The 26,332-nt window shown below is 41.6% G+C and overlaps 1 protein-coding gene across 1 annotated transcript in view; it reads left to right on the forward strand.

The window, feature by feature from the left end:
* TENM4 (teneurin transmembrane protein 4) overlaps positions 1–26,332 on the forward strand; it is a 901,855-nt gene that overhangs the window by 574,099 nt on the left and 301,424 nt on the right. Inside the window, exon 7 of the mRNA XM_054164697.1 lies at positions 10,703–10,912. Within this exon, the coding sequence (XP_054020672.1) occupies positions 10,703–10,912 (210 nt within the window). The remainder of the gene's footprint in view (positions 1–10,702; positions 10,913–26,332) is intronic.

A 26,332-nucleotide genomic window follows, 5' to 3' on the forward strand; every position in this document is an offset into this window, starting at 1 on the left:
GCTCTTTACTTACTAATTTTCTAGTTGCGAAACAGATGTAAAGCAGAACAGAATTTCTGGTCCAACACCATTATTTTTTTTTCTGGCATAATATATTCATATTCCTGCATTACCTTCTTGGGTAATACTATTGAGTGACAATCTTTCCAAGGAGAGGAGAGCATCACCCAAAGAAGGCTAACTGTATTTTGGCAAAAAGCCTTAGCAAGGGTTCAGAAAGTTTTCTCGGAAAATGAAGCTGACGTGCAAATTGATAATGAGAAATTTTGGATTAGAGCAATGTGGGCTGCACATCTTCTTCATTGTTTTTTCAGTATGTGGCCTTCCCTTTAGCCTCCCTGGAAATGCAGCACTTGTCTTGACTTCAGATTGTAGCAAAGGTTTACTCTCAGCCTCTCACCACTTACAGAACATTGTGAACTGCTCTCTTCCATAATAACTACAGTTACTCAAGCACAAACAGCTTTGCTACTCTTACAGCTTGCATTGCAAGAACACCAAACACAAGATCAAGGTCCTGCTGTTTTGCTGTCTTCACATGCACACAAGGAGAAGCAGTCCATGTCTCAAAAAGCGTGACATTGCTGGAAGATGCAGGATTGGTCTGATTTTTCAGTGAGCTGTGCCAGGCGTGGGGATATGTGTAAGATTCAAATGCATTCCTAGGGGAACATGAGGTGGATGCCAAACACGAGTCCAATGCATAATGGTCAGACCAGAAAGGTCTAAAGAGTTCTTTCCTAGTCTGTAGAGAATGTCTTTCTTAGAGCCAAAGGGAAAGGAATTATGCCCACTAAAAGCCTGGGTGTCTTAGGGGTCCAGCAGGCTGGCACTTCTGCAGCACAATGGTGAGCAGAGATGCAGCCCCTTGAGCATGGTATCATATCCAGCTTGTGTCCAGAGCACATTAACTCTGGCTCAGCATCACTCCGTTGCAGTCATTCTGCTTTCTACTCCAGAGGAGCCTCACGCTTTCTACTCCTTCCAAGTCCAGAGCCCCAGGGCTAGCTCACAGAAAGGAGTTGCTATGGAACATAACCTTTCTTCTTAATCAGGTCCCTTTAGAACTGCAGCTAAGAAGAGTCTTTTGGCACCAGAGTGCCTTGTTCTCTTTTCTCTGCTGAAGAAAGAGAATGATCTTCTGAGCCATGACTCTTAGATGTTGAAGGGAGGCTGTTCATTTTGTTGAAATTGTGTACTGGAGAAAAAAGTCTTCCCAAAATTAAGGGAGGCTGGGTAGAATATAAGAAATAACAGTCATTGGCTGGAATATAAGATGTAGCAGTCACTGGAAAATTACTTCCATACAATTTTAGGGATGCAAGCATCCAACCTTAATGGGGATAAAGAGTGAAATCAAGAGGAAATTGTCCCGTAAGTGTAGGAGGCTAAACAACTAAGTTCATTATTTTATACAGTGCAGAAGTCCAAAGCCAAAAGTAATTTTAACTGAAATAGGAAGAGATATAATCTCTTTATTCAGGCAACATTCTTCTCACCCTAAATCTCCTCCCCAGGGAGCTTACAGATAGATGGGTTGGATTCTCACTGCGGTATAACTTTGATACCCCTTTGTCACGCTCTAGAGATCTGCAGCCATATGTTTTCCTTGGACTGAACTTACTCAGACAGACTACGTTTCTTCCCCAGAGAAGCATAAAGTATCATTGCTTCAAAGTTCTCCTTCACTGCAGTTTTTATCTCCAGCTGCCTATGTATTTAGTCTCCACTTCCATTGCTACTATACAGCACCTTTGTCTAGGAGCATGGAAGGGAAGCGTTAAGCCTGCACATATGATGGGGCCTTAGGTATTATGGAGAAAACTAAAATATCACTGCCAAAAATGCGTCAGTGAGATTTGCCTTACCCACAGACAGGTTCTAGACATTAAGTTCATGCTACTTTCATTTATGCACCTGAGCTAGGATCACCCAAGGCTCCCTGTATAATCGATGAAGAGAAATAAGACACTCCAGCTCAAATTGCAGACAGGCTAAGTGGCTTCTGGAAGATAAGGCTATACTTCCCTTGACTGCAGGGAGATCCTGTAGTGACTATGCTGTGTGATATCATATTATCCTTTCATTTTCTCAAACAAGACCTGGAGTTCTTAATGGAGGCCTAGAAGAAAGATGAGGATAATCTTTATAGCAGGGCCTGTTGCAACAGGACAAGGGTGATGGTTTGAAACTAGAAGAGGGAAGATTCAGAGTAAATAGGAGAAATAATTTTTGTGCAATGAGAGTGGCAGAACTGTGGCACATTGCCCAGAGAGGTAGTGGAAGCCCTGTCCCTGAAAACATTCAATGTTGAGTTAGACAGGACTCTGAACAACCTGATCTAGTTAAAGATGTCCTTGCTTACTGCAGGGGAGTTAAACTAGATGGCCTTTAAATCTCCTTTTCTGCTCAAAACATTCTAGGATTCTATGACTTCTCTTAACAACTGCCATCTTCATTCCTTTCAAGAAATGTTCATTTGTGATTGTCTAGTTAACAGAGGAAAATACACATCTCATCCCTTGACAGCACAGTTTGCCTGAACATGCATTTTTTTTTCACATACAGTGTATGCAAAACTCATCCACATTGGTCAGAAAGGTTCCAGAGTATATCACTGATCACATGTGGATTTTTTGGTCTTTTGGCTATAGGATGATTTCGTCTTGCTCCCTAGTAGGCTCTAATAATATGAAATTTTGGTTGGACTCAAGTGTTCCACAGTTTTGACTCTTCCAGAATGAATTCAGAAGTTAATTTTAGAAAATTATTGCAAACAACTGTGCAAGATATTTATGTAAATATTATTTCCTGGAGCAGATGAAAAAGTCTTGACATGGCATGTAATAGCTCTTCTCTCATAGGGTAACTAGAATATGAAAGTATGCTTTGCCTTGACCGACTTACCGGGGAAAGTTTTGGGAGGCAAGTGTAAACCTCTTTGTTAGCATTAAGCTTAAGGAAAGCAATTTCTACAAAGCCTACAGTTTGGTGTTCAAATAAAAGAAAATGGACCTTTTAGGAGATTTGCATGTAATCATTTCCAGAGAACGTCATACTTTATATTAGGTGTTCTGGATCAGATAGAGCATTAGTGTCATATTGAGAAAGGCCATTTCCTAGGCAGCTCATCAGCCTTCCTACTGATTACATTACTCTTTTACAAGTTGGGTTTGAGTAAAGCTGCTCAAGCTTTTGTAACGCTGATCTGTAATTAGGGGCTTGCATTTCCCTTAAAACTTTAGATGATGTGAATTACTTGCGTAAATATTTCCCAAGGAGCACTATAAATATTCTGTGGTGATTAGGATTGTTTATCCTGTTGTCTATCAGAGAATGGTCTTTCTTGCTTGGTTCTTATTTCTTTGATTTTGAAGGAGATACAAGCAATCTCCCATCTATCTGGAAATTACACTACCTGCTTGTGCTTTTGACTAACAGCACGATCTCTGTTTTGGAGACTGATGTTTCAGAAAATCGCGTAGCTAACATCCACAATCTGTTTCTACTGTTGTGTCTACAAATGAGCAAGCCGAGTTTCCGGCTCAGCCAATTGCCCATGTAATTTTCTGAAAATCTGCCATACTATTTTCTTGTGTTGGCAAAAAAGAAAAAAAAAAGAAAAAAATGGAAGTGTGGCTGCGCTACTGCAGAGCACCCCAAGCCCCGGAGGAACTGCATTTCAGAAGGGAACAATTTCCTCCCTGCTCCTCTCCATCTTGCTCAGTAGATAATTGTTTTCTGCTGTTTTGGGTCAGGTTAGTAAACTCAGGAGCTCAGGGAAAGGAGAACTGAGGTCCGTGTTATTTCTTGTCTCTTTCTACCTTCTGTTTCATTTGGGGAATGACTGTGTAAGGCCCAAGCACTCAGTCCATGATCTGTGCTGGAACAGAGGCAGAAAAGCAGATAACACAGGCATAGAGCTGAGGCACTTCTGTATATCCCATTATCACACTCTTCCTCATAGGGCCACCACCACATTAGGCATTTCTCAACCAAAGGAAGTTTGGCTATAGTCTGCCCTGCATGAACAAGAATGTTCATCAGATCCTGCTGATCAAGACTTGGTAATTTCCTTGACAGAAAACATGCCATCCTGGCAAATGGAGAGAAAAAAATATTGTGTAACTTCACAGCATAGGAGAGGGAAAAAACAGGGTTTGGAAGAGTAACACAAACCACCCACAAGGCAGGTGAAGTCCACGTACCATGTGTTCTTCATAGTCCCCTTCAGACAACTGAATTTATTCATTCCTTCCTAACCTCGCATGGCCCTTTTTTCTCAACATGCCAGCCTTCCCATAGGACATGTGATTATTTCTCATATTTGAGGCCCAACCACTCATTTCTTAATTTTGGTGACCTGGCAGCTGCCCAGGTTTTTCTTGTTACGATGATATTCATTTATCCCCTTTATTTCATTTATTTTGCCCTCTGGCTCTATAGCTATAAATCAAATGCACGAAATTAAATTAAATAAAACAAACATACATGCAGGTGGAAATTCAGGAAATATAAATAACTACGAGTACTTTTCCAAGAATGATTTTTTAATCAATTCTAAATGCAAGATATATATTCCCTGTTGAACTAAGAACATTGTGACCACCTATTGTTAAAGAACAGCAATAAATCTGCTCACAATTCCAAACTCCTATGATTCCCTGACATGTTTTGCCAGGCAGCCAGTTCAACTCGCTCTTTTTCCAGAGGGGTTTTATGGAAAGGCATGATGTGGCATCATGAGAAAGGCAGAGATGCCTTTTGTTCCTTAGCAAAATTCCTTTTTTCTCCCATCTTTGAGGGAGTGAGGCTCCTGGGTGCTAAAACAGGTTTTTTGCCATGTGATAATGAGGGCTCATCTTCAAATAATATGTTGCCCTTCACCTTGAAAAGCAAAATGCCAGATATTCTCCCACTCATCATTGCAACCCAGCAGGGTCTCTGATGCAAAGCAGTGCCTTGAATATTCTGTGGAGAAGTAAACTCCACCATGCAGGTAGCGCATTGCCCTTCCCATCTTGGTCCATGTGGGGCCAGCAATCCAGCTCAGAGGAGCTGCTTGGAATGTCCTAGTGCCCAGTTTGCTGAATATAGAACAGCAGAATCTCAGAAGGGTTTGGGCTGGAAGGGACCTTTAAAGATCATCTAGTCAAACCCCTGCAGTGAAAACAGACATCTTCAACTAGAACAAGTTACTCAAAGCCCTGTCCAACCTGACCTGCAATGCAAAAGAATGGGGTTCCTACCTCTACCTCTATGGGCCAGTGTATCACCAACCACAGTATGAAAAATTTATTCTGCATACCTATCTAGCATCTACCCTCTTTCATCACCCCCTGTCCTATCACTACACTCCCTGGTAAAGAGTGCATCCTCATCTTTTCTGTAGGGCCCATTTACGTACTGAAAGGCTGCAAGAAGGTTTCCATGGAGCCTTCTCTTCCTCAGGCTGATCAACCCCAAGTGTCTCAGCTTATCCTCACAGCAGAGTGGTTCCAGCCCTCTGATGATTTCTGTGGCTTTCTCTGGACCCACTCCAACAGGTCCATGGCTTTTTTTGTGCTTAATCCTTGTGGGGTTTTAATCAATCAGATAGTGTAGGATGAAATGCCCTAAGCTTTAGATTTATTTTTTTTACTTCTGTATTTCCATTGTGAAAGCAAGTCAAGGTTTTCACCAGCACAAGCCTAGCTACAGTTTTAATAGAGATCAATAAATTTAGTTTTGATTAAAACCCACCCAAAACTACTGTGCAAAGTGAAGGGAAGACAAGAAAAAGAAGTAAGTGCATCTCTTTGTTTTCCTAGAATACATGCAGTCAGCACACAGCAGGATACTCCTGTAAATCCATGGGGCACACCAGTGCCCTGCATTTTAAAGGCTGGAGCTGTATAGTGATGTCTGCTTGTAGCAATTCTTACCATTGCTGGTGCACCAATACTATTGTTGGAAACTTCCATATTTTAGGGCTGTAGATAGGCTACAGCCCTACAGGCTACAGTAGTAAAACTCAATGCAAAAGCTCTGAAGTAACAACTACTGTAGTTGCTGTAGTGATCATCACTAATTATGATGACAGTACTTCTCTCACCCACCCCACCCTCCACCTCCTGCAATCTTTCCTTCATGATAGGAATTCTGTTAATTTAAAATATTTTGAGAGTGACAAACAGTTGTTTAGACTATTTCAGTGTCTAGGGGTGCAGTATGCAAACAGAGGAAATGACAGAATTTTGAATCAAATTATTTCACTCCTCTGTGACTCAGTTTCTGTATCTGTCAGAAGTGCTAAGTGTGCTCCTCAGACAATCTACTTCCACGAGCCAATCTGATAACAGATCCCAATGGATATGGTAACAGTATTCCAGAGCTTACATACTCAATGATTTTAAACTCTTAAAGATTCTTGGTTCAAGCTTGACAGAAGGCGGCACTATGGGAGCAAAGCTGATATTAGTGATTTATTGACTGCAGATAATACTGTTCTCAGTATATTGATCAGTATTCTCTTGCTTTCTGGTATCAGTGCTGTGAGAAGTCACCATGTCTTTATCCACACTTTTTCACCTCTTTTGGGATAAACTGTAAACATATGAGTATAATCCCCTAAATACAGTCTATGAAATAATTTACTGCCCTTCATTTAAAAGTATCTCCTTAAGTGTTATGAGTTCCTGGCAGCCCTTCTATTCCCACTAGCAGGAATACACCCATTTTAAATCAGCTCATAATCTCTGAAGGCCAAACCCTTCAAGAGACAGAGTAATTCTAGAAACACACTGTATTCTCAAATATTACAGCCAAATGTGTAGCATAAACTGAAGGCATGTTTATTGTTTGCCTTACTTTCCCCTAACTATTTAGAGTCTACCCTGGTCTGTTTCTTCCCTAAATTTAAAGCAGTTGCCTGAATTTTGCAGCGCTCCTTAGTGAAGCTGGGAAACAGATTCTTTGTGTTAACCTACTTCCAAAGTTTGTGTTTCCAAAGTGCTTTCATAAATCTACCACAGACTGTAACATATCTTCCCCTATTTTTTTTTTTTAATTTCTTTTTTTAATCTTAATCTGAAATACTGGCACATAGATAAAATAAAAGTTTATGTTCTATTTTCCTCTGAATATGTGCAAGCAACATATCACTCATCCAGAGACATTCGACTTATATTATTCCTGCCTCAAGTCCAAAGAACATAATTTTGACTGTTCGCTGTGAGCGGATATGTAAGATTGTTACAAATTGATGCCAAGGGGCCCATACATGTTTTTCTTTGAGTTAGCTTCCAAATTGCAAGAGTGTGCATAATGAATGTGTTATCTAGTCCTCCTGCTTTGGATTTTTGAAGGAGAAACAGCACATACCGCAAAGCAACTTGGCCTACTTGCTCAGGTTCCATAGCAACCCAGTATTGCTACAAATTCATTTTCTACTAATCAATTAGAAATTTTGCTCTGGCAGCTGGAATGGAAGTTTACGGGCCAAATCCTTCTTGTTTTACTTGGACCTGCAGTCGCAGTAAATTCAACGAGATGCTTGCCTGGGAAGAATACAAGCTTGTCTCCTCGTCTCTCTCTTGGTTTATTTTTTGTGAAAAGGTCAGGTTTAATTTTTGGTTTTCCATCCAAGAAGAGAAAAGGAGGTAGTTCCCTTAAAGGATCCACAACTTAAGAAACCCTTGTGTTACAGACAGAGCTGCTGACAGGTTTAAAAGGAAGATATTGCTTGGCTCCCTATGCATTTTAACTGGCTGCTGTCAGCATAGCTTCTATCCAGCAGCTTGTAAAAGTTGTGTCCACCCTAATATTGCATGCCCAAAAGGGAGTCTTCCAGAGAACAGGGTGGTATCTGCCAGTGCCCTTCCCAGCAGCACAGCCCTCAGTGACATGGTCTATATGCACAACTCTGATGGAACCTTCCCTTGTAAAGGTCAGCGTATGCACTGCCAGATGTGCATGTAACCATGAAAGCACACACGAACTTCTCATGTGCACTATGCAGGTGGTGCAGGTGATTAAAATCCAAAGCTTCCATTAAAGAGATTTCATTGGGTTTGGGTTTTTTTGTTTGGGTTTGTTTGTTTGGATTTGTTTGTTTGTTTTGTGTTTATTTTGTTTGGTTGAGGGTTTTTTGTTTGGTGTTTTTTTTGTTTGATTGTTTGTTTTGTTTGGGTTTGGGGGGTTGTTTGGATTTGTGTTTGTTTGTTTGCTTCCCCCCGAATTTTTTCTTTTATCCTACCAAAACTGCAATACTGAGAGATGGGGAAAGTCCATAGCAAAATACTCAACCTGCAACCATATGGAAATGGTTCTAACATGGGCTGATAAAAGCACTGACATTTTGGGGTTTGGGCTACGCTTTCAAATTCAGCTTATTCTGCCTGGGGCTTTGTGTCCAGACTGCAGACATCGTGCATAGATATGCCAAGCATGCTGTCTGACCAAAACACAGGGAGAGCATTGGAAGTTTACTGCAATTTACTCCACAGTCTTTTTTCGTGAGTGGTGGTCACACCATTAGCCTCCCCTTTATGCATTTTCACTGGGGTTTGGGTCAATGAGTCAGAGGATTCAAATATTTTTTTCAATCCAGTTTGCCTCTCAGCTGCTGGAAAAATGTGTTCTCCAGTTACAAAGTGCACTGAAAAACTGCATGGGTCTATAGGAAGACAAGAAAGCTTTAACACTTCCTTTCCAGTTCACTCATCATCATGCTAGAATTCAGCTCTGACTATACAGCATTAGAAATGCATACCATCCTGTTTTGTAACAAATGCATAGCAAATCAAAGTAATGATTTAAACTTTATTACGTCAGGGCTCATCAAATCTCCACTGCAACAAAGGACAACACAGAGCAGACTTTGCCCCTTCAAGAGGACATGAGTTAGAGCTGAATAAGGGTCTGTTGCACGGAAAGCAGTGCCCTACCACTTGCACACGCTCCCTTTTTTGCTGTCTCTCTCCAGCTCCTACCAGTGGTTAATACAATGGGAAGGTTATAGCCTTGGCACCGTAAAAAGGGTCAGGGAGCGTGAAGTGGGCTGTGAATTCCTTATAAGCTGCATTCCTAAAGGAGGAACTTCTCTGTCTGGAGGGTTGTCAGAAAGAACAAGACCCAGACAACTCCACTGCTGATCCAAACAAAACACACAGGGCTCACAACAACTGCTCACTGTGCATACTGCAGTTCATGCAAGAAAGTGTAGGCTCTACCAAGGCTGGCCTCTCCTTTGGGTGACCCACAGTCACTTCAGTGTCTCTGAGCACAGGTACAGGCCCGTCCTTTCCCCAGTTCCCAGGCTTTACCTCTGATGCCACAATTTCTACTCTGATTATAATCAGTAGTTTATAAAATCTGCATATGCCAAAGAGAGGACATCCAAGAGAAAAAACGATGACCAAACTTAGTAGAACCAGCTCTGGGGGATTTAAATGTTAAACCCACTTTATTGTTTCAGGTTTGTGTCTTTTTTTAAAACTGTTTGTGTTGTGTTTAGTAAGAAGTATTGTACAGCTATGTTGTGTGCTATGTTACGTTCAAAATGTTATCTTTTTCAGAAACAGAATTTTTTTTAAGTTTCCCTGTGCTGACTGTTCATTTATTTTGATGGATTTTGCATGATAACATTTCAGTATTTGGGAAAATATGGGAGATTAATCATTATGAATTTCAGATCAACTATATCAAGGAGAAAAACTCATGTTTAAAGGCATTGTCCTGCATTTTTAGCTATTATATGTCTGTGTTCATATTCCCCTTGTTTTATTGATGTACTGCACATATCTGACCTCCATGTTTGTCTGAAAAGTATTTTCGTCAGTCTGAGGGTTCTGATTTCCCAGTTTTGTTTAAAAAATCTAATTGGCGTAAGACCTTGGTAACCATTAATTATTTACAGTACACCTCTCAAACTGGATCTACTTAACCTCCATGTACCTGATCCAATTTCTTTGCAGTCAGTGGAAGCTCTTCCTTGATCAGGGACATTTTTATGTAAAATATTATCTAAGAACCTAATCTGCCGCATTTCTCATTATTTAATCGATGAAGTGACACTGCAGAAGCTTTGCTTCTGCCCTGTATCAGTGTCTGGGTTCACTGACACACTTCAACACCACACAGCAATACATGGCTCTCTCCTCCACCTTCTGCCAACATGAGGCAGCTTTCGGGCTGTTTAACCAATAAATTTGATAAGGGAACGGTTAAACCCAATTTCCGAAAGGATTTTACCCTTTTCACATGAAATCTGAAATAATTTAGCTCAGAATACCAGGCAAAACTTCTCCTTTAGTACCACGCAGCCCGGCACCAAGGCTTGGCGTGAAGGTGGCCGCTCTGTGGGAGATCTCGCACCGAGGGGCTCCCTCCAGTGCCTACATCTCAAAAAACTCTGTGGAGATGGGTTTTATCGGGCGGTTACCGGCCGATAGGAGAAAGACAGACCCCTCAGAGCCGAAGGACAGCGGCGGTCCCCTCAGAGCCGTGGGCTGGCAGATACGTGCAGTTACCCGCCCCTCAGGCAGTGCTGCCCCGCTGGGGCAAGCGTCGGTGGGGGGTGGGCGGCTTTCCCTCGTACCCCAGCTACACTTTTTTTTTTCTCTCTTGTCTGTGTTTTGTGGCTTTTTTGGTTGATTTTATTTCTTGTTGTCTTTTTTTTCTCCCCCTTTTCTCTGTGTGTGTATATGTTTGTGGCACGCAGGTCCTCCCCTGCGTTGTTCGTCCGCCTCCTCCACCCCCCCGGAGCAGTCCCCCTCCCCTCCCCCCTCGCCGCCGGCCAATGAGGGCCCGGGGCGGTTGCTGGGCAACGGCGCGGCCCAGCCGGCCGCGGACTCTGACTCTGAGGAAGAGTTTGTCCCTAATTCATTCTTAGTTAAAAGTGGCTCTGCGAACCTGTGTGTCGCCGCCAACGGTGAGTGACTTTCTCTCTGCACCTACTTCTCTTGCTCGTCTGACAGCCATGCACGGGGGTAGGGGGGTGGGGGTGGTGCAGATGTGCCCTTTGGGTTGGTTTGGGGGATTTTGTTTAAAAAATACTAATTGGGGAGGGGATTAAAAGAGAGAAGTTGTTAATCTCATAAAAGTTGAAAAATGCATCACTGGAAGGTTCGCGCTGGCTGCTGTGCACGTTGCTGGGTGGCTGTGGTGAGGGACGAGCTGTGGTGCCTCGGCTGAGCTCAAAAACTTCATGATGAGTTGAAGGTTGGGATCCTCTCCCTTCTTAGGGGGGATTTTGGGTTTCTTTGGAGCTTTTCGCTTTTTAAAATCCGGTCTGAAAAACTCACAAAGAAACTCCCTTCTCTGTGAGGACAGCCAGGTGCAGCCTGGGGGTTGGCAGGGCTGAAGGGAGGGTGGCCAGGTGGGCTCCACCGACGGCCCTCAGAAGCTGAAAGCAGCCCGAAGTCTCCTGCTGCTGTCAGGTATCTGTCACGGAAAGGGTGCATGAATGGAAAAGGAGATTCCGAAAACTCACAAATTTACTTCGTGAGTTGTAACAGCAGCATCAGTACTGTGTGCTCAGCCTCAGAGACTACACAACGTTGTCTGTGTCCGTGTCTCTCTCAGAGGCGCTGGGAGATGCTCTCGGTAAGTATTTGAGGCAGCAGCGCAACCCGTGCTTCTGCGATGCTCTGAGACTCCCCGATGGGGAGCTGAGGGTGCTCATCACTGCCACATAGACCGTGGTACTCAAACAAATTTCCAGAATAAGAATGAGAGTCACAATTCTCTGCTGCAAAGACAATGAGGCATAAACACAGAGGTAACGCTCGTTGGCAAAGAAATGTGAAGTTTCATCAAGGGTGGTGTAACCTGACGAAGTGCAGATTACAGCAGTGGAATCGCAGTGGCCACTCAGGCTGCTGCCATCCGGCTTGAGTGATAATTGCTCCCAGGTCTGATTTATGATGAAGGAGAAGGCATTCAAAGATATCTTGAAAGAGAGAAAGAAAGGTGAGAGAGAGGTTTACTGCAGCTGGCAACAGCTTAACTGCATTTATGTTAAGCTTCTAAGAAGGTTTCCTAGTATGCTGTTATCTCCAAGAAAGGAGAGAAAGTTTGACATTTAATTTGTCTGTTCCCTCCCCACCCCCAGCTTCCCTCTTTTCTTTTGTTGCATTTGTTATGATAAAAACAAACTTGCAGAGTTTTTCAAAGGAGAAGGTTATCTCCTCTGAATTGTCATCCTAAGGAGAGTAGGGGGAAATACAGTGTGGTATTCATTCAAGAAGCTGCTTAAAATTCATATCCTCTGTTCAGCTTTCCCCCTCCCCTTCCACCATGTAACACACACACACACACATCTAACTCCTTGCAGTCCAATGCATTGAGCTCTGAAATCAAGCAGATGACCTTTTGGTTGTAAATAAAGCCAAACTCACACTCCACCTCAGGTTTTCAACATCATGATGCATATACTTTACCTTTGTTCATTTAGAGAATATATGTGCACACAAGCACAAATATCCTCAGGTAAAAAAGAAGGAAGGTAGAGATGGCAAGTGAGATTAAAGACCTTAATCTCTTCTCTTACTAATTAGCTGAACAACAGAAAAAACATTGTTCAGAGTCCACAGTGGGTTGACGACATTATTGTATTATTGATGTGCTGGTGAGTTAGTTATAATTTTTAGCTAGGCTTTTCAACTGCATGCTTATTTATCCTCTTTTTTCTCAGTGCTTTTTTGCATCATCTTGTAGACATACTACATTCCCTGAGGCCTCTTTGTGTGTAGGATTCATCAGGTTGCTAATAAATATGTCCAACACAAAGACAGGGCATCTGGGGTCTCCTTTGCATTCAGTAATCAGAAGTGCAGGTAATGCTGACACTCAGTGACCTGTTAGGATCAGCTCAGCCTCACTCTGCTATCAGAAGGAAAACAAAGATGACTTACTATGCCACCTATCAGCTCATAATCTGAAAGTTCACGTGAATAAGAAGCACAGACCATACGAACCCATCATGTCTAAAACCCAGTGACTCTTCTGACCTCTGTAAATGGATTTAATTGCTTTGGTTCCTTAATGTTCTGTTTCTATGAGGCTTAGTCAGCTTAAACTTTAAATGACAAAGGCAGGTCTTTATGTTCCTTAAATGGCGAAAATTAGTAAAAGCTTATTTTGGTTAGGACTAAGTTTAATACAGTTAGAGCACTCATTCTCAGAGAATAGTAGCTGTCTTAACAGCAGGACAGCCTGAGAATGCTGTCCAAAGGATTTGTGTTGCACTTTTTAATTGATTGTGGCTAGGTTTTCCTTCCACAGCTGTGTAAACTCAGCCTTAGAGAAGTCCATCCAAAGTAAGTAACACCCAGGGAGCAGCACTGCTGTTACGAATCCCCATGTAAATTGCAAATATAATGCACATGGAACTTAAGAAAAATGCTACTTTTTGAAGATACAGTAGGCTATTCTTTATCTAAGTTCCTCTCAGTCCAGAAAGGTAATAATGTTCATAATATTATTTCTGCACTTCCCAGGAAAATGTCCAACTAAACTTTCAAATGATGGCTGGGATAAACTACTAAGTGTATAAACATGCAGGCATATTTTACAGCTTTTACATTCACATTGGATATATTACAAGCCATTGTTTGTAATTTTTTACTTTTAAAAAAAAAGTCATTTAGAAGGTTAAAAATCCTCAGTTATTATTGTATATATACTATTAACAAGTACCTAATTTTAAGTTAAAAAAAAAAAGAAAGACTCTTCAGACTTGGAAATACTAGAATTTGGTTTTATATATATCAACTCCAGAAGACCTTTTGTGTTACCTAAAATTACCCATAGTAATTTGGGTATGTGAACGTCTCCATTTCATAGAATCAGGGAATGGTTGGGCTGGCAAGGGCCTTTAAAGATCTTCTAGTTCCAACCCTCCTGCTGTGGATCTCATCTTCATGAGATCGGGTTGCTCAATGCCCCAACCAACCTGACTTTTAACACTTCCAGGGATGGAGCATCTATAACTTCTCTGAGCAACCTGTTCCTGCACCTCACCACACTCACAGTGAATAATATCTCCCTAATATCAAATCTAAATCTCTCATTTTTTATTTTAAAACCATCACTCCCTGTCCTATCCCTGATTAAAAGTCTCTCTCCATCTTTCTTTCTAGCCCCCTCTCAGTATTGAAAGACTACACTAAGCTTTCCCTTCTCCAAGCTAAACAACCCCAACTCTCTTAAACATTTCAGGATGTTTCCTTTGAGAAGCCTTAAAATGTTTTGTGTAGGGGTTATCAGCATTATTTGAGAAGTAGGCTGCTTTGGAGTGAACATTCAGAAACACCAATTATTTCTTCAGGTTTCTCATCAGTAGGTATATACTGGGGTATAGGTATTTGTGTATATGATTGATGAGAAGCCAGAACTGTCTGAGGGCATCCAATCTTTAATCTAATTGTGTTAAGAAACTAACAGAGGCTGTATTGGATCAGAACATTGGTCCATGTAGTCTCTGACAGTGATATGGGAGGAGAAGCACAAGCCAAAGGTGCTGTAGAGCGATGCTGTCTGGATGGGAAAGTTTGAGTGCCAGCCAAGGAAGAAAAGATAGAGGTTGGCTTGACAGCATCAGTTCTCATTCATTTGAACCAGTAAATAACATTAAAAATAAATAAATAAATAAATAAATAAATGCCTTTAGAGAGTGGTGTTTATGAAGCGATGACCATTGCTGTCCAATTCCCTCAGCATCTGCAGCATGGCACTGGGGATGTTAGCAGGCACATCTCTGTGAAGTAGGGAAATGGCTGTATCCCCATGGGGAGCTGATGTGCAGAGTGACAAAGAACAGATTTTTGGAAAATATGTAAAATCTGTAGAGAGCTGAGATCTCCTTGAAGACCACTTGACCATGTTGCCTTGTAGTCAAAGCCACAGTGCATGACTTCTTCCAGCTCCTTCATCAGTGAGCAGGCATCAATGGAAGTGTGCTTCTGTCATTTTATGAGGTCTGGTGTGTTTCTCCAAGCTGCTTATGTTAGGCAGAGAAAAAGGGTGGATGTTGACATTTGAAACAACTTCTGCAGATGGAAGCCACAAAATCCAAAATCACCTCTCATTTGGGGTATATGAATATTCTCAAACACAATTTCAGAGACCAGGGTGTGGATTTGATTTAATTCTAGCAGAAGTAAAGAGATATCAGAAAGATGTAAGAATATATAAAACTGACTCTACAGTCCTAGAAATTACTTAAGTGACACAGGAGGTAAAATAAAACCTCTGTTGGAATCAACTAACAGTTTCTTTGGCTTATCCTTCAAATACATCCCTATCCCAAAACATTTTGCTCCCCAGTAATTAACCAACCCTGTTCCTTTTCTGCCACTGAGGGCATATATTCACAAAAAAAGCAGCAATGGAGAGTCATGCTGCCAGTCACAGTGGCATTGCTGCTGGAGGGAGAGAGAGGCATGATTCACAGTGTTATTAGACTTTGAATTCCAAGGGGAGCATTCAGCCTTGTGTGAAGCATGGACAATGCAGCCCTCACCTCAGGCACAGACGGTGTTGTCAGTGGATGGGAGGAGGGAAAACCATGTTGAGTACATATGGGAAAAGGTTAGATCCTTCAAGATGATCCATTAAATCCCTGATTTCAGTGGAAAATAGAACGAAAATAGGATCAGTTTAACCACAGAAGCTGATAAAAAGACAAAGCATGCTGCTTGATATAAACTGTGCATTTCTGGCACTTGACAGCCAGTAACTGACCAGATCATCTGCCACGACCTGCTATGGAGGGATTTCTTCAGGCTCTAAAAAAAGTACAGGGCATTTTCTGTTGGAAGGTTTTAATCTATCTACTGTATGTGCTCAGTGTTCCATTCTTCAGTATCCTTGATGTGTTTGGTGCTGCACAATCTGCCACACAGAGTTTTCAGACTCATTCTGCAGCCCAGTGTGACCAGCTGAAAGGCTGAGCTGAACGTCAGCCTGCTTTGCATCAGGCATCACTCCTCTGATCTTCAGGTCTGACTTCAGACATGGGAACTATCCTGTAGAAGTCCCACTCAAGCACAGGGTTAGGTGTTTACAACATGAGGATGGAAGAGACAGTCACAGAGAAATCAAACTGCAGCAGGGAGCCCAAAGGACACAGAATATGAAAGCATTTCAAAGAAAAAAAAGGGTATGTAAGGCTTCTTAGAAGTGGAGAATTTTCAGGGATCTGACTGAGGAGAGCAAAAGAATCTTTGATATTGCAGTCTTAACTGATATTTTGCTCATCTAATAATTAATAATAAATCCCAATTAAATTCAGTTTTCTTGTATGTAAGGCTTTTATGGTGTTCTTTCCAAAAAAGGGCTGGTGGATGGAGGGCCTGTTCTCTTGCTGGGTTTTGTCTTTCTGCTTCTTTTTTCTTTACTACTTCAGTAAATGTCTGAAGTAAGAATAACAATTAATGTCTGCATTCTTTGTCAGAGATTTGCAGAGTCCATTCTGAGTCAGTGGTAATTCGTAATTACAAAAGGGAAACTGAGGAATAGGGAGATACAGCCAATCATTTTCATATGTTCAACATGCTCATCAACAACGTGGATGAAGGAACAAAACGTATGCTCAAACATTTTGCTGATGATACAACACTGGGAGGAATTGCTGATACATGAGAAGGCTGTGCTGCCCCTCAGACCTGAAAAGTCTGGATAGCTGGGCAGAAGTGAAGCTCATAAAGTTCAGCAGGGGTAAGTGTAGAGTCCGGCACCTGGGGAGGAAAGACCCCTACACCAGTACAGATTAGTGGTTGACCTGCTGAAAGACCTGGGAGTGCTGGTGAACAAAAATTTCACCATGAGCCAGCAAGGTGCCCTTGTAGTCAAGGACAGTGGTATTCTGGGATGCATGAAAAAGAGTGTGACCAGCAGGTTGAGGGAGGTTCTTATCCTCCTCTACTCTGCCCTGGTGAGACCACATCTCGGGTATTGTGTCCAGTTCCAGGCTCCCCAGTTCAAGAGAAACAGGAAACTACTGAAGAGAATCCAATGGAGAGCCATGAGGATGATTAGGGGACTAGAGAATGTCTTACAAAGAGAGGCTGAGAGACCTGGAGCTCTTTAGCCTGGAAAAGAGAAGAGAGGGGATCTGTTCAATACTTAGCAATATCTAAAGGGTGGAGGTATGAGAACTGGGCTGGGCTCTTCAGTGGTACCTAGTGATAGGATGAGGGACAACAGGTACAAACTACAACACAGGAGGTTTCATTTGAACTTGAGAAGTTTCTTTAAGGGTGACAAAGCTCTGGAATGGGAACTTGTGGAGTCTTTGGAGACTTTCAAAACCTGTTTGGACACATTCCTGTGCAACTTGATCTAGGCAAATCTGCTTTATCAGGGGGATTGGATTAGGTGATCTCCAGAGGTCCCTTCCAACCCCATTTCTATGATTCTCTGATTTCATTATTCCTTGATTCTGTGAGCATGTTCAGAGTTCAGCCTGAGAAACCATGATCTAAAATTCTCCCTTTTAATTTTAGTCAGAAAGCTAAACAAGAGACATATTAATCATAGCTTTCAATTTAGTTTGAGGCATTTCAGGTCATCAGGCTCTGTATCACCCTGAGGAGATTCCTCTTTTTCCACTCATTATGGAAAGATCTGTGGCTGACTGAGAGTCCATAGGAGCCTGAGAAATTAGTTAGGGGTCTCAATCTGGTCATTTTGGCTTGATTTTCACAGTTGTTGTCTATTAGACTCACTGAAACCATTCAAAAAATCACTGGCATACTTGAAAATCTGTCTTCAAATCATTCCTCTGAAATTATCTTTGTCATAAAGATGACAACAAGCTTAAGGTTTTGAATTCCCAAGCATCAGACATTGCTTCTTAGATCCTGGAAGATCAAGTTAAAAGTTGTAAACTGGAATATATGAGGCGGATCACATCATGAATTATTCCTGCACCTCTTCTCTGAGTGGTGGGGCCATCCTGTTGAGTTTTTGTTTCTCCTATTTCACTCTTCCTACCAGGGGAAAAGATCAAAAAGACTTCATTATGCAAGCAGCAGATCTTTTGGAAGACATGATGCTCTAGAAGTGCCCACTTACCTTGTCACTTACCCTCTTGCCCCATGAATTCACCTTGCATCCTGAGAGTATTTGTTTAACCTGGCAATTGTTTGGCTTCAGGATGAGCCAAAGGTGAGAAGCAAATCATTTGCCATAGGACCAGATTCTTATCTCTGATATTGGTGGGAGGCATTTGGATTGGATTGCTAGCGTAACAAGGATCAAATCGTGACCCAGCTAAAATCCTGTTGGCTGAAAGAAGGAGGTCTGGTCAGCAGTGGATAATATGAGTACACAGAAATCCAGTTTGGTTTTTATTTTCGCAAAGAATAAATATCCCAAAGAGAACAAAGCAAAGTTATGACTGTCACATTCAGCAAAGGGCAGCAATGAAATGAGTCACCTTTCCAGGCTGGTTGGGAACACACTGAATCAGTTAAAGCAGATTTATAGCTTTTTAGCTGTGATAAACCCCATATCACTGTGTATATGAATTTACATAGGAACATGGTGGGGATTTTGGTGTGTTTCTTTCTTCTTCTTTATTTCTTTTAATGCAAGCCACATTGAAAAGCGTGCACAAAGGAGCCTCACTCTCAGGAAAGACAACTGGAACAAATTATATGCATTCAGACTTGTTAAACTGAATTGGCAGCAGAAATATTCCTGGTAACCTGAGCATTACAGCAGCATTGGTATAGTTAAGGTTATGTCAGCATTTCCATTAGAAACCCCTGCTTTCAGAGGTTTATATTTGCAGTAAAACTTCACTGCGGGTTGAAACTTGACAAGCTGTGCAAGGTCTCATCTGAGATGGATTTTTTTTTGTTACCTTTTTTTCTTTACAAAATCGGGGAGAAGAATCTGTTTGAATAGTCAAGCTACCAAGAGCACAAACAAAAATAGCAGCATTCTGGCTTTGATTCTTTTCAGTGTTACAAAACCCTGTTTCTTTCTTTGTAGTGTAACTGTCAAATGTGCAACAAAGTCTTGCTCTGAAGAAGGAATTAATCATTACACTATTAAAGGAAATGAAACATTAATTTATGGCCCATTAGATGCTTTTTCACGGCAGGACTGCTTGTGTTTGGTCTACCTCAGGTTATACTGAGAGATTTGTGACTAACATGAAACAAAGCCCCCAAAGGAACAGATTCTGTGTGGGAAAAAAATGCTTCTGGGCAGCTTTAGAAGAACAAAACATTGAAGGCAAAGTTGTCCAGAGACTGAAGTGAGTAGTAGGAGTGCAGCCTTCTGGTTTCTGCCACAGGCTTCTCAGGTAAATGGCTTAACTTTCAGTTTCTCCATTGTAAATGGAGGCTATAGCAAGCTGTTGGCTTCGGTATCCTTCCAAACTGTTTCCTGTGTGACACAGCTGGAGGTAGCCATGGTTACACTATATGATGAGTAAGTATACAAAAAGGGAGCCATGGCTCCATACTTGCAGACATCAGATTCAGAGAGTAAACTAATCTCTTTTTTTTTTGTAAATCTGTTCGGATTTTGGGGTGCACAGAGTTGAAATTGTTTCTGGGTATGTTTCCTCTCTGAGCTGATGTCTGCATGACTGAGATAGGGGAGGTTGTGTATACTCTCAGCTTCTGTGTGGCTGGTTGTCTTCTACACTTTGAGAAGCCATACCTGATGTTCATCAGAACATTTTCTATTTACCAGATAAAAGCTGGTGTGGAAGTGCAAAGTATTATAAAATATAGGAAGGAAGTCTGATTGTGTACTCATGGCTGTGTTGTGTCATTACTGTGAAATGGATCTCTCAGTTGGGAATGAGCTCAAACTTTGGGAAGGTTTGTTCCATTAGCTGTTTTAAAGCCATATGTCTCAATTTTTAAATGAGGACCTAGGGGCTTTGAGCTTTATTTATAACCTGAAATTTGCTGGCCACTGTGAACCAGTGATTAATTTTTAAGGGAGAAGATGCCAGAAGTCTTGTTCTGACCTGTGTGTTCATTCAAACCAAACACCCAATAGCTGCATAGCCTCAGAAGATGCCTCCCCCCACTTCCTCCTCCATGGTTTCTGTGCTTTGCATTATTCCTTGTGTTTATTGTAACACACTATTAATCTCCAACAAAGCTTTCAAGCCATCATTTGAGTCCAACAAATTCTCCAACTCAAGCAGTCATAGCTTTAGGAATTCTGAGGGTAATCTTTGGGGCTTGGAGTAGAAGAGGAAGGATCGGGTTAAAATGTCTGAGGCAGTAACTGCAAGGGAAAAGTGCCTTCTGTGGATACAGCACAAGTCTGAAAAATGGTATTTGGAACATGAGGGGATAGTGTAGCTTCTTGCTGTGTTCTTATGAACCACGGTGTATCCTTTGAAATTACTTCCCATGCGTACCTGGGTGCAAAACAGTAGGGTTCTTTTGTTCAAGAGGGGGCAATCCTTAACCATGTGTCTAACAGCAGGACCAAGCCCTTAGTGCCCATGCTTGGTAGTAAAGCTGATGTGATAGACAGTTATGGCACAGAAGAAGCCTTTGATCTTGAAGGGATTTATATGAAAGACTGTCACAGTTCCTTAAGAGTCAATTGGGTTAAGCCTTTGAGGACTAGAAGCTCCAGTGTATGCATCCCATATCAGAATTAATTTTGATGGCAGTTTGAATTCTGGCACCAGAATTTGAAGGGTTAAAAGGTTTGGGTTTTTTAGTTTCTGCCATGGGAACTGAGACAAAAACCCCAAATACAACTGGAATAGCTGGTACAGTGTGTTCAATGCATGTAGTCTATGGCTACAAGGACAGTATTTTGTAGTAATTAATGCCTAGAAAAAGGAGTCAGAAAACTGGTGACTGGTATCAGCTTGTGACCTTGGCCAAGTGGCCTAAATGTTGGTGCTTGGCTTTTCTATGAATCAAATGGGAAATAATCATAGAATCATAAAATCATAGAATGGTCCAGGCCAGGAGAGACCTCCAAAGGTCATCTAGTCTGACTCCTTGCAGTCAGCAGGGACATCCTCAACTAGAATAGGTTGCCCTGGGCCTTGTTGAACCTTACCTTGAATATCTCCAGGGAAGGAGCCTCAACCACCTCCCTGGGCAACCTGTTCCAGTGTTCCACCACCCTCCTAGTGAAGAACTTCTTCCTGATATCCAATCTAAATCTGCCCTTCTCTAGTTTGAAGCCACTGCTCCTCATCCTGTCACTGCAAGCCTTTATAAACAGTTTCTCTCCATCAGGTACTGGAAGGCTGCTTGTCCAGGTCCCTCTGGATGACGTCCTATCCCTCTGGTATATTGACACCACCACTCAGCTTGGTGTCATGTACAAACTTGCTGATGGTGCCTCTATCCCACTGAATATAGCATTGATAAAGATATGAAACAGTACATGTCCCAGTATGGACCCCTGAGGGACACCACTTGTCACTGCTCTCCATCTGGACTTCAAGTCACTGAACACCACCTTCTGGATGTGACCATCAAGCCAATTCCTTATCCACTGAACAGTCTACTCATCAAATCATATCTCTCCAACTTGGTGATCAGGATGTTGTGGGGACAGTGTCAAAGGCCTTGCAGAAGTCCAGATAGATCACATCCATAGGTCATCCTTTATCTATTGACATAGCCACTTTGTCATAGAAAGCCACTAGGGTAGTCAAGCAGGACCTTCCCCTAGTAAAGCCATGATCACAGACCTATAGCACTACAGAATCACAGAATGGTGGAGGTTGGAAAGGACCTCTGGGAATCATCTAGTCCAACCCCTCTCCTCAAGCAGGGTCACCTAGAGCAGGCTGCACAGGCTCACATCCATATAGGCTTGGAATTTCTGCAGAGAAGACTCCACAGTCTTTCTGGGCAGCCCATTCAAGTGCTCTGGCACCCTCACAGGAAAGAATTGTTTGATTCTTGCAAGCTTTTGGAGATTTTGAGATTCTTGAGTGACAATGTAAAATACTGCTGTGCTCCTACTCTATTCTGCTGATCTGTCCACAGCATCTCTGTGGGTAAAGGAATGGTGATACCATGAAGTTTAAGATCTCTTTTTGTGGCATGTCTTCAAAGTCTGGCCTGACTTTTCATAGAGGAAATTTGATGGATATTTTATCTTTCTGTGTAAATAATTGGGCTTATTAATGGAAGCCTACTTAATTAAAGCCTTTTCCATATAAAACAGATAAACTGTAGCAAAAAGACAAAATGGTTCAAATCACAAGACTGTATGACAGAAGTTGATAAAATTCAGACATACAGTATGTCACATTTCTTTTTACAAGAGGTCAGCTGATGTTAACATGTCAAAGCAACACGCAAATATTCAACCATTCACTAAAAGCAACAACAGCCAGGCAAAAGGCTGGTGATGGCATCTTACTTGAACTACCAAAGCCCAAGTCTGCCTCTTCAGTCATCAACTGACTCCAACATCAAGTAATCTTATTGGTAAGAATGATCAAAATAAGAAGGCCAGATAGGCCCTTGTTAATTGCCTCCAATTAGGAGGCAATTCCTAATCTCTCACTTTTTAGGACATCAACATTACTTGGACATTAACACCACAAAGTATTGCCTGAGTGTTTGGGATGCCTCTTGGAGTAGCTTAAAAATTATTGTTGTCACTTCTTGTCTTTCTTACCTGTTCTAACTGAAGGTGCCCTGGCAGGACAGTTAATTCCTAGAAATAATAGAATATCTTTGAATATAGCATAGAATAGAATAGTATAGTATTAGACTACAATTAGAATAAAATAATCTGTTGTGACATGACAAGGGGCAATGGTTTTAAACTAAAAGACTAGATAGAAGGAAGAAATTTTTTATGCTAAGGGTGGGGTAACACTGGCACAGCTTGCCCAGAGAGGTGATAGATGCCCTGTCCCTGGAAATATTGCAGGTCAGGTTGGTTGAGGCTCTAAGAAAGCTGCTCTAGTTGAAGATGTCCCTGCTGACTGCAGGGGGTTGGACTAAATGAGCTTTAAAGGCCTGTTCCAACCAAACCATTCTATGATTCTTGAGTTGGGAGGGACCCTTAATTGCAGGCAATTTTTACCTGTTGTCTTAAAATATATTGTTCCTTTCTGGAGGATCTGAGCCTTTCTCTATTATGTTAAATCCCTGTGGGATTTCAGGCATTTCCAAGTGCCCCATCAATTTAGTCTCAATCTCATTGTGTTTCAATTTCTTTCTGTCTAAAGAAGACATGTATTTCTGAGACAAACATTCTACCTCTCAGAGTTATTGAGGTTAAGCAGGTTATAATTTCAGCATTTTGAAGACCTCAGGATATTAGATGTTCGATAAGTACAACATGCTGCAAATAGGGAAAAGCATTCTGAAACCATAAGTGGCCATATTTCTTTTCAGCATCTGGGGGGAAAGGGTGTTGTGGTGGCCAGGCTGGTAAAATGAGAGTCTGTGTCATCATATGCACTATTCAGAATCAGCCAGCCATGACAGCCCAGGAATTGGACTTCAGGTTCTCCCACATGAGGGGAGAATTGAGCTTTGTGACCTGCTTCAGAAAAATTAGAGTAGCGACACATGCCTCATTAGCATGACAGCTATGGGAGTGGGCTTGGCATATAATAAAGTGCTGCAAGACCTTGGAGTGCTTCAGCAGGAAAGCTCACAAGTGTAAAATCGATGCTTTTGATACATTAGGTGGTAATGGAAGACACACAGCACAGAAGTGGTATGATCAGATGATTTAGTTATAGCCATAAATCTAGTGGCAGCATTGTGGCAATGTGATAGGACACAGCATTTCATAAGGAGCATAGCAGAAAGGTTCATGCATCAGTCAAGTCTGGTGTTGAAGCACGTGTAGGTAGGGATTGCATTGCTGGTATAAATGACAGAGTGGTTCATCCTGGCAAACACACCGAGTGAAACAAGGCTCCTTCATTGGAAATGAGCACTTCAGACAGAGGTGCCAGTGTTTGTATGCTGTATTGGTATTTCCAGGATAAACTTGTTCTGGTGAAATGAAAATCAGCATGGATTACTCCAGGTTAAAGCTAACACTTCCACACTGAAGCCTTTCCTGCCTTAGTCATCCTGGCCAAATGTGGAGATTCTGTAATAATTCTCCAGAATTGCATTTCTCCAGTAAATCTGCAGCCACTTGATGGTGGCTTGTGCTGTATTTTACTGCAAATCAACTCTTTGCCTTGCTACTCAGTTTACATGGATCCTGCCCAAATCACCTTTAACATCTTCTCTCCCTAAAACCAAATGGCTACATGAGGTTATCACAAGCATCTACATTCTACCTCAAGCCATATACCTCCTCGTTCAAGCATCTTGTTTTCATATTCATTCTTCCTCTTAAATTACAACAGTTTTGCTGACTTTCTTCATATTGAAGTCAATTTTCCTATACCTCTTTAATCATGTGGGACCACTGAGCTTGGTGTAGCTTCACATATGCAGCAAGTATCCAGGGAGAAAGAGGTCAGGTAAAACCAGAAGGGAGTGACGCTGCTTCCTGCCATTAACGTGTGCTTGATTAGGAAAAATATCATTAGGAGTAGGATAGTGGAGCAGCAAGTCGGAGAAGACAGATCAGATTTTAGTGGTTTTGTAGAATGAGTTACAGAGATCCTTACTGTTGCTGCCTGTCACTTTTCTGATACACCAATGAAACTTGAAACAAGAGGTCGTCTCAAAGGGTAATAGCTTCCAGCTAAAATGTGCTTCAGTCTACCAGACCACCCATCCTTTCTTTATCAATGAGATCAAAATAATAGCAGAGCTTGACACTTTTACACAGATGGGTAAAATCTATTGTGTCACCAGTAGATATTACAGAAACCTAACCCATGTAACTGTTTTTAATAGCAAAAGTAGTTATATTGTGCCTTTCCTGTGTATGTCTCTAAGCAATTAGGAAACAGTAGGTCTCCTGGTACCTCCTTCATTCAGATAAGTGTGATTATCTCTGTTTTACAGAGGTCACAAGTGACTAGCCCGAGGTCACCCAGGCATTCTGCAATACCATCACAGCGAGATTCACCTCCCCTTATTCTCCCATTTCGGTAACAAGCACTACGCTATGTTCTCTCCCAAAAGCTGCACAGAGACACTTAACACAATCAAGTGCTTTGGTGCAATTGATTTCTAAAAGTCTGGTAGCCACTTCCTAGACCTGATTTCACCTGCTGACCATGGCTTAGGGTGATCAGGAGTTTTCCCCAGCTTATAGACAGCCACAATGTTCATGTGTGGAATCCATATAAAACCCCCACATATGGACAGATATCCAAGAGCTTCCATCTCTCTAGATCTGCATAAAAGATCCTGCGTGCTAATGGACTGAGAAATAAATTCTTTTCAAATGTAGCTGTGAAATTTGCAAAGGCACCATAACTATTTATTTCAAAATTGTGTCCTAGTTTTTAGCCACATGAATTGCCAAACAAGGAATTTAGGTGTTTGGCTCAATTTAGGCTGAGTACTGTGGTAGCTTCTATTTAAACCAGTTTTCTTTCTCTCCCATTTCTTCTCTGCAAAAAAAATTGAGGATTTTATGTCAGTGTCAGTCCACTCCAGAAGTTCCTCCAATCCATCCTGAGCTAAAACACAAACAGTTCTCCACTGATTGAACTGTGAGTTGCTTGCTGTCACATGGAAAGCTGCCTAAAGCCCTTTAATTTATGAAATGCTGCATAGTCCTCAAAAGATTGCCTAAATATTTTACTGCATGTCACTTTTTGTTGGAAACCAGAACCCATATTTGCTATGCTACCCATTAAGTAGAACCTCTTCAAATTACTTCTGCTTCTAAATGGCAATTTGTATGCCCTAACTTTTATCTGACAACTTCAAACAGGTCTCAGGGTTCTTGCATCCTTTTTACTATTTGTCTCCATCATGGCTGAGTGTAATATTTATGTGCAGGATTTAGAGGTGATCTTAAAACTTTCATATTTTTTTTTTTCCCCAAATAGTTCTTTTCAGGGCACTTGGAGGGGTAATATTTAAGGTCCCTTCAAACAACGGCGATATCTTTTATCTGCTCAGATGCTGAGAGTAGGATGTTTGCATGCTACAATGACTGATAAATTATTGGGTACAAGAGGTAATGATAATGTTTGAAGCTTTACAGAGTTAATTTCCCTGGAAGTTTTTCAGCACAGTAGCTCTGGAAAGCTTATTTCACATAGACTGAAGAACTGAAGGAAAGTGAAAGGATCTGTAGAGATTGGCACAAGTGACTTGCATGGCAGAAAGATAATTCCTGAACACACCTGTGCAGCCAAAACACAACAGGTGGATTAGTTTTGTGCTTAATCTGTCACTCTGGCTTTGTCTCTGTTACCTGCCTGTGTGGTTGTTGCTGG

The sequence above is a fragment of the Dryobates pubescens genome, chromosome 10 (assembly GCF_014839835.1).
Source record: "Dryobates pubescens isolate bDryPub1 chromosome 10, bDryPub1.pri, whole genome shotgun sequence".
Lineage (NCBI taxonomy): Eukaryota > Metazoa > Chordata > Aves > Piciformes > Picidae > Dryobates > Dryobates pubescens.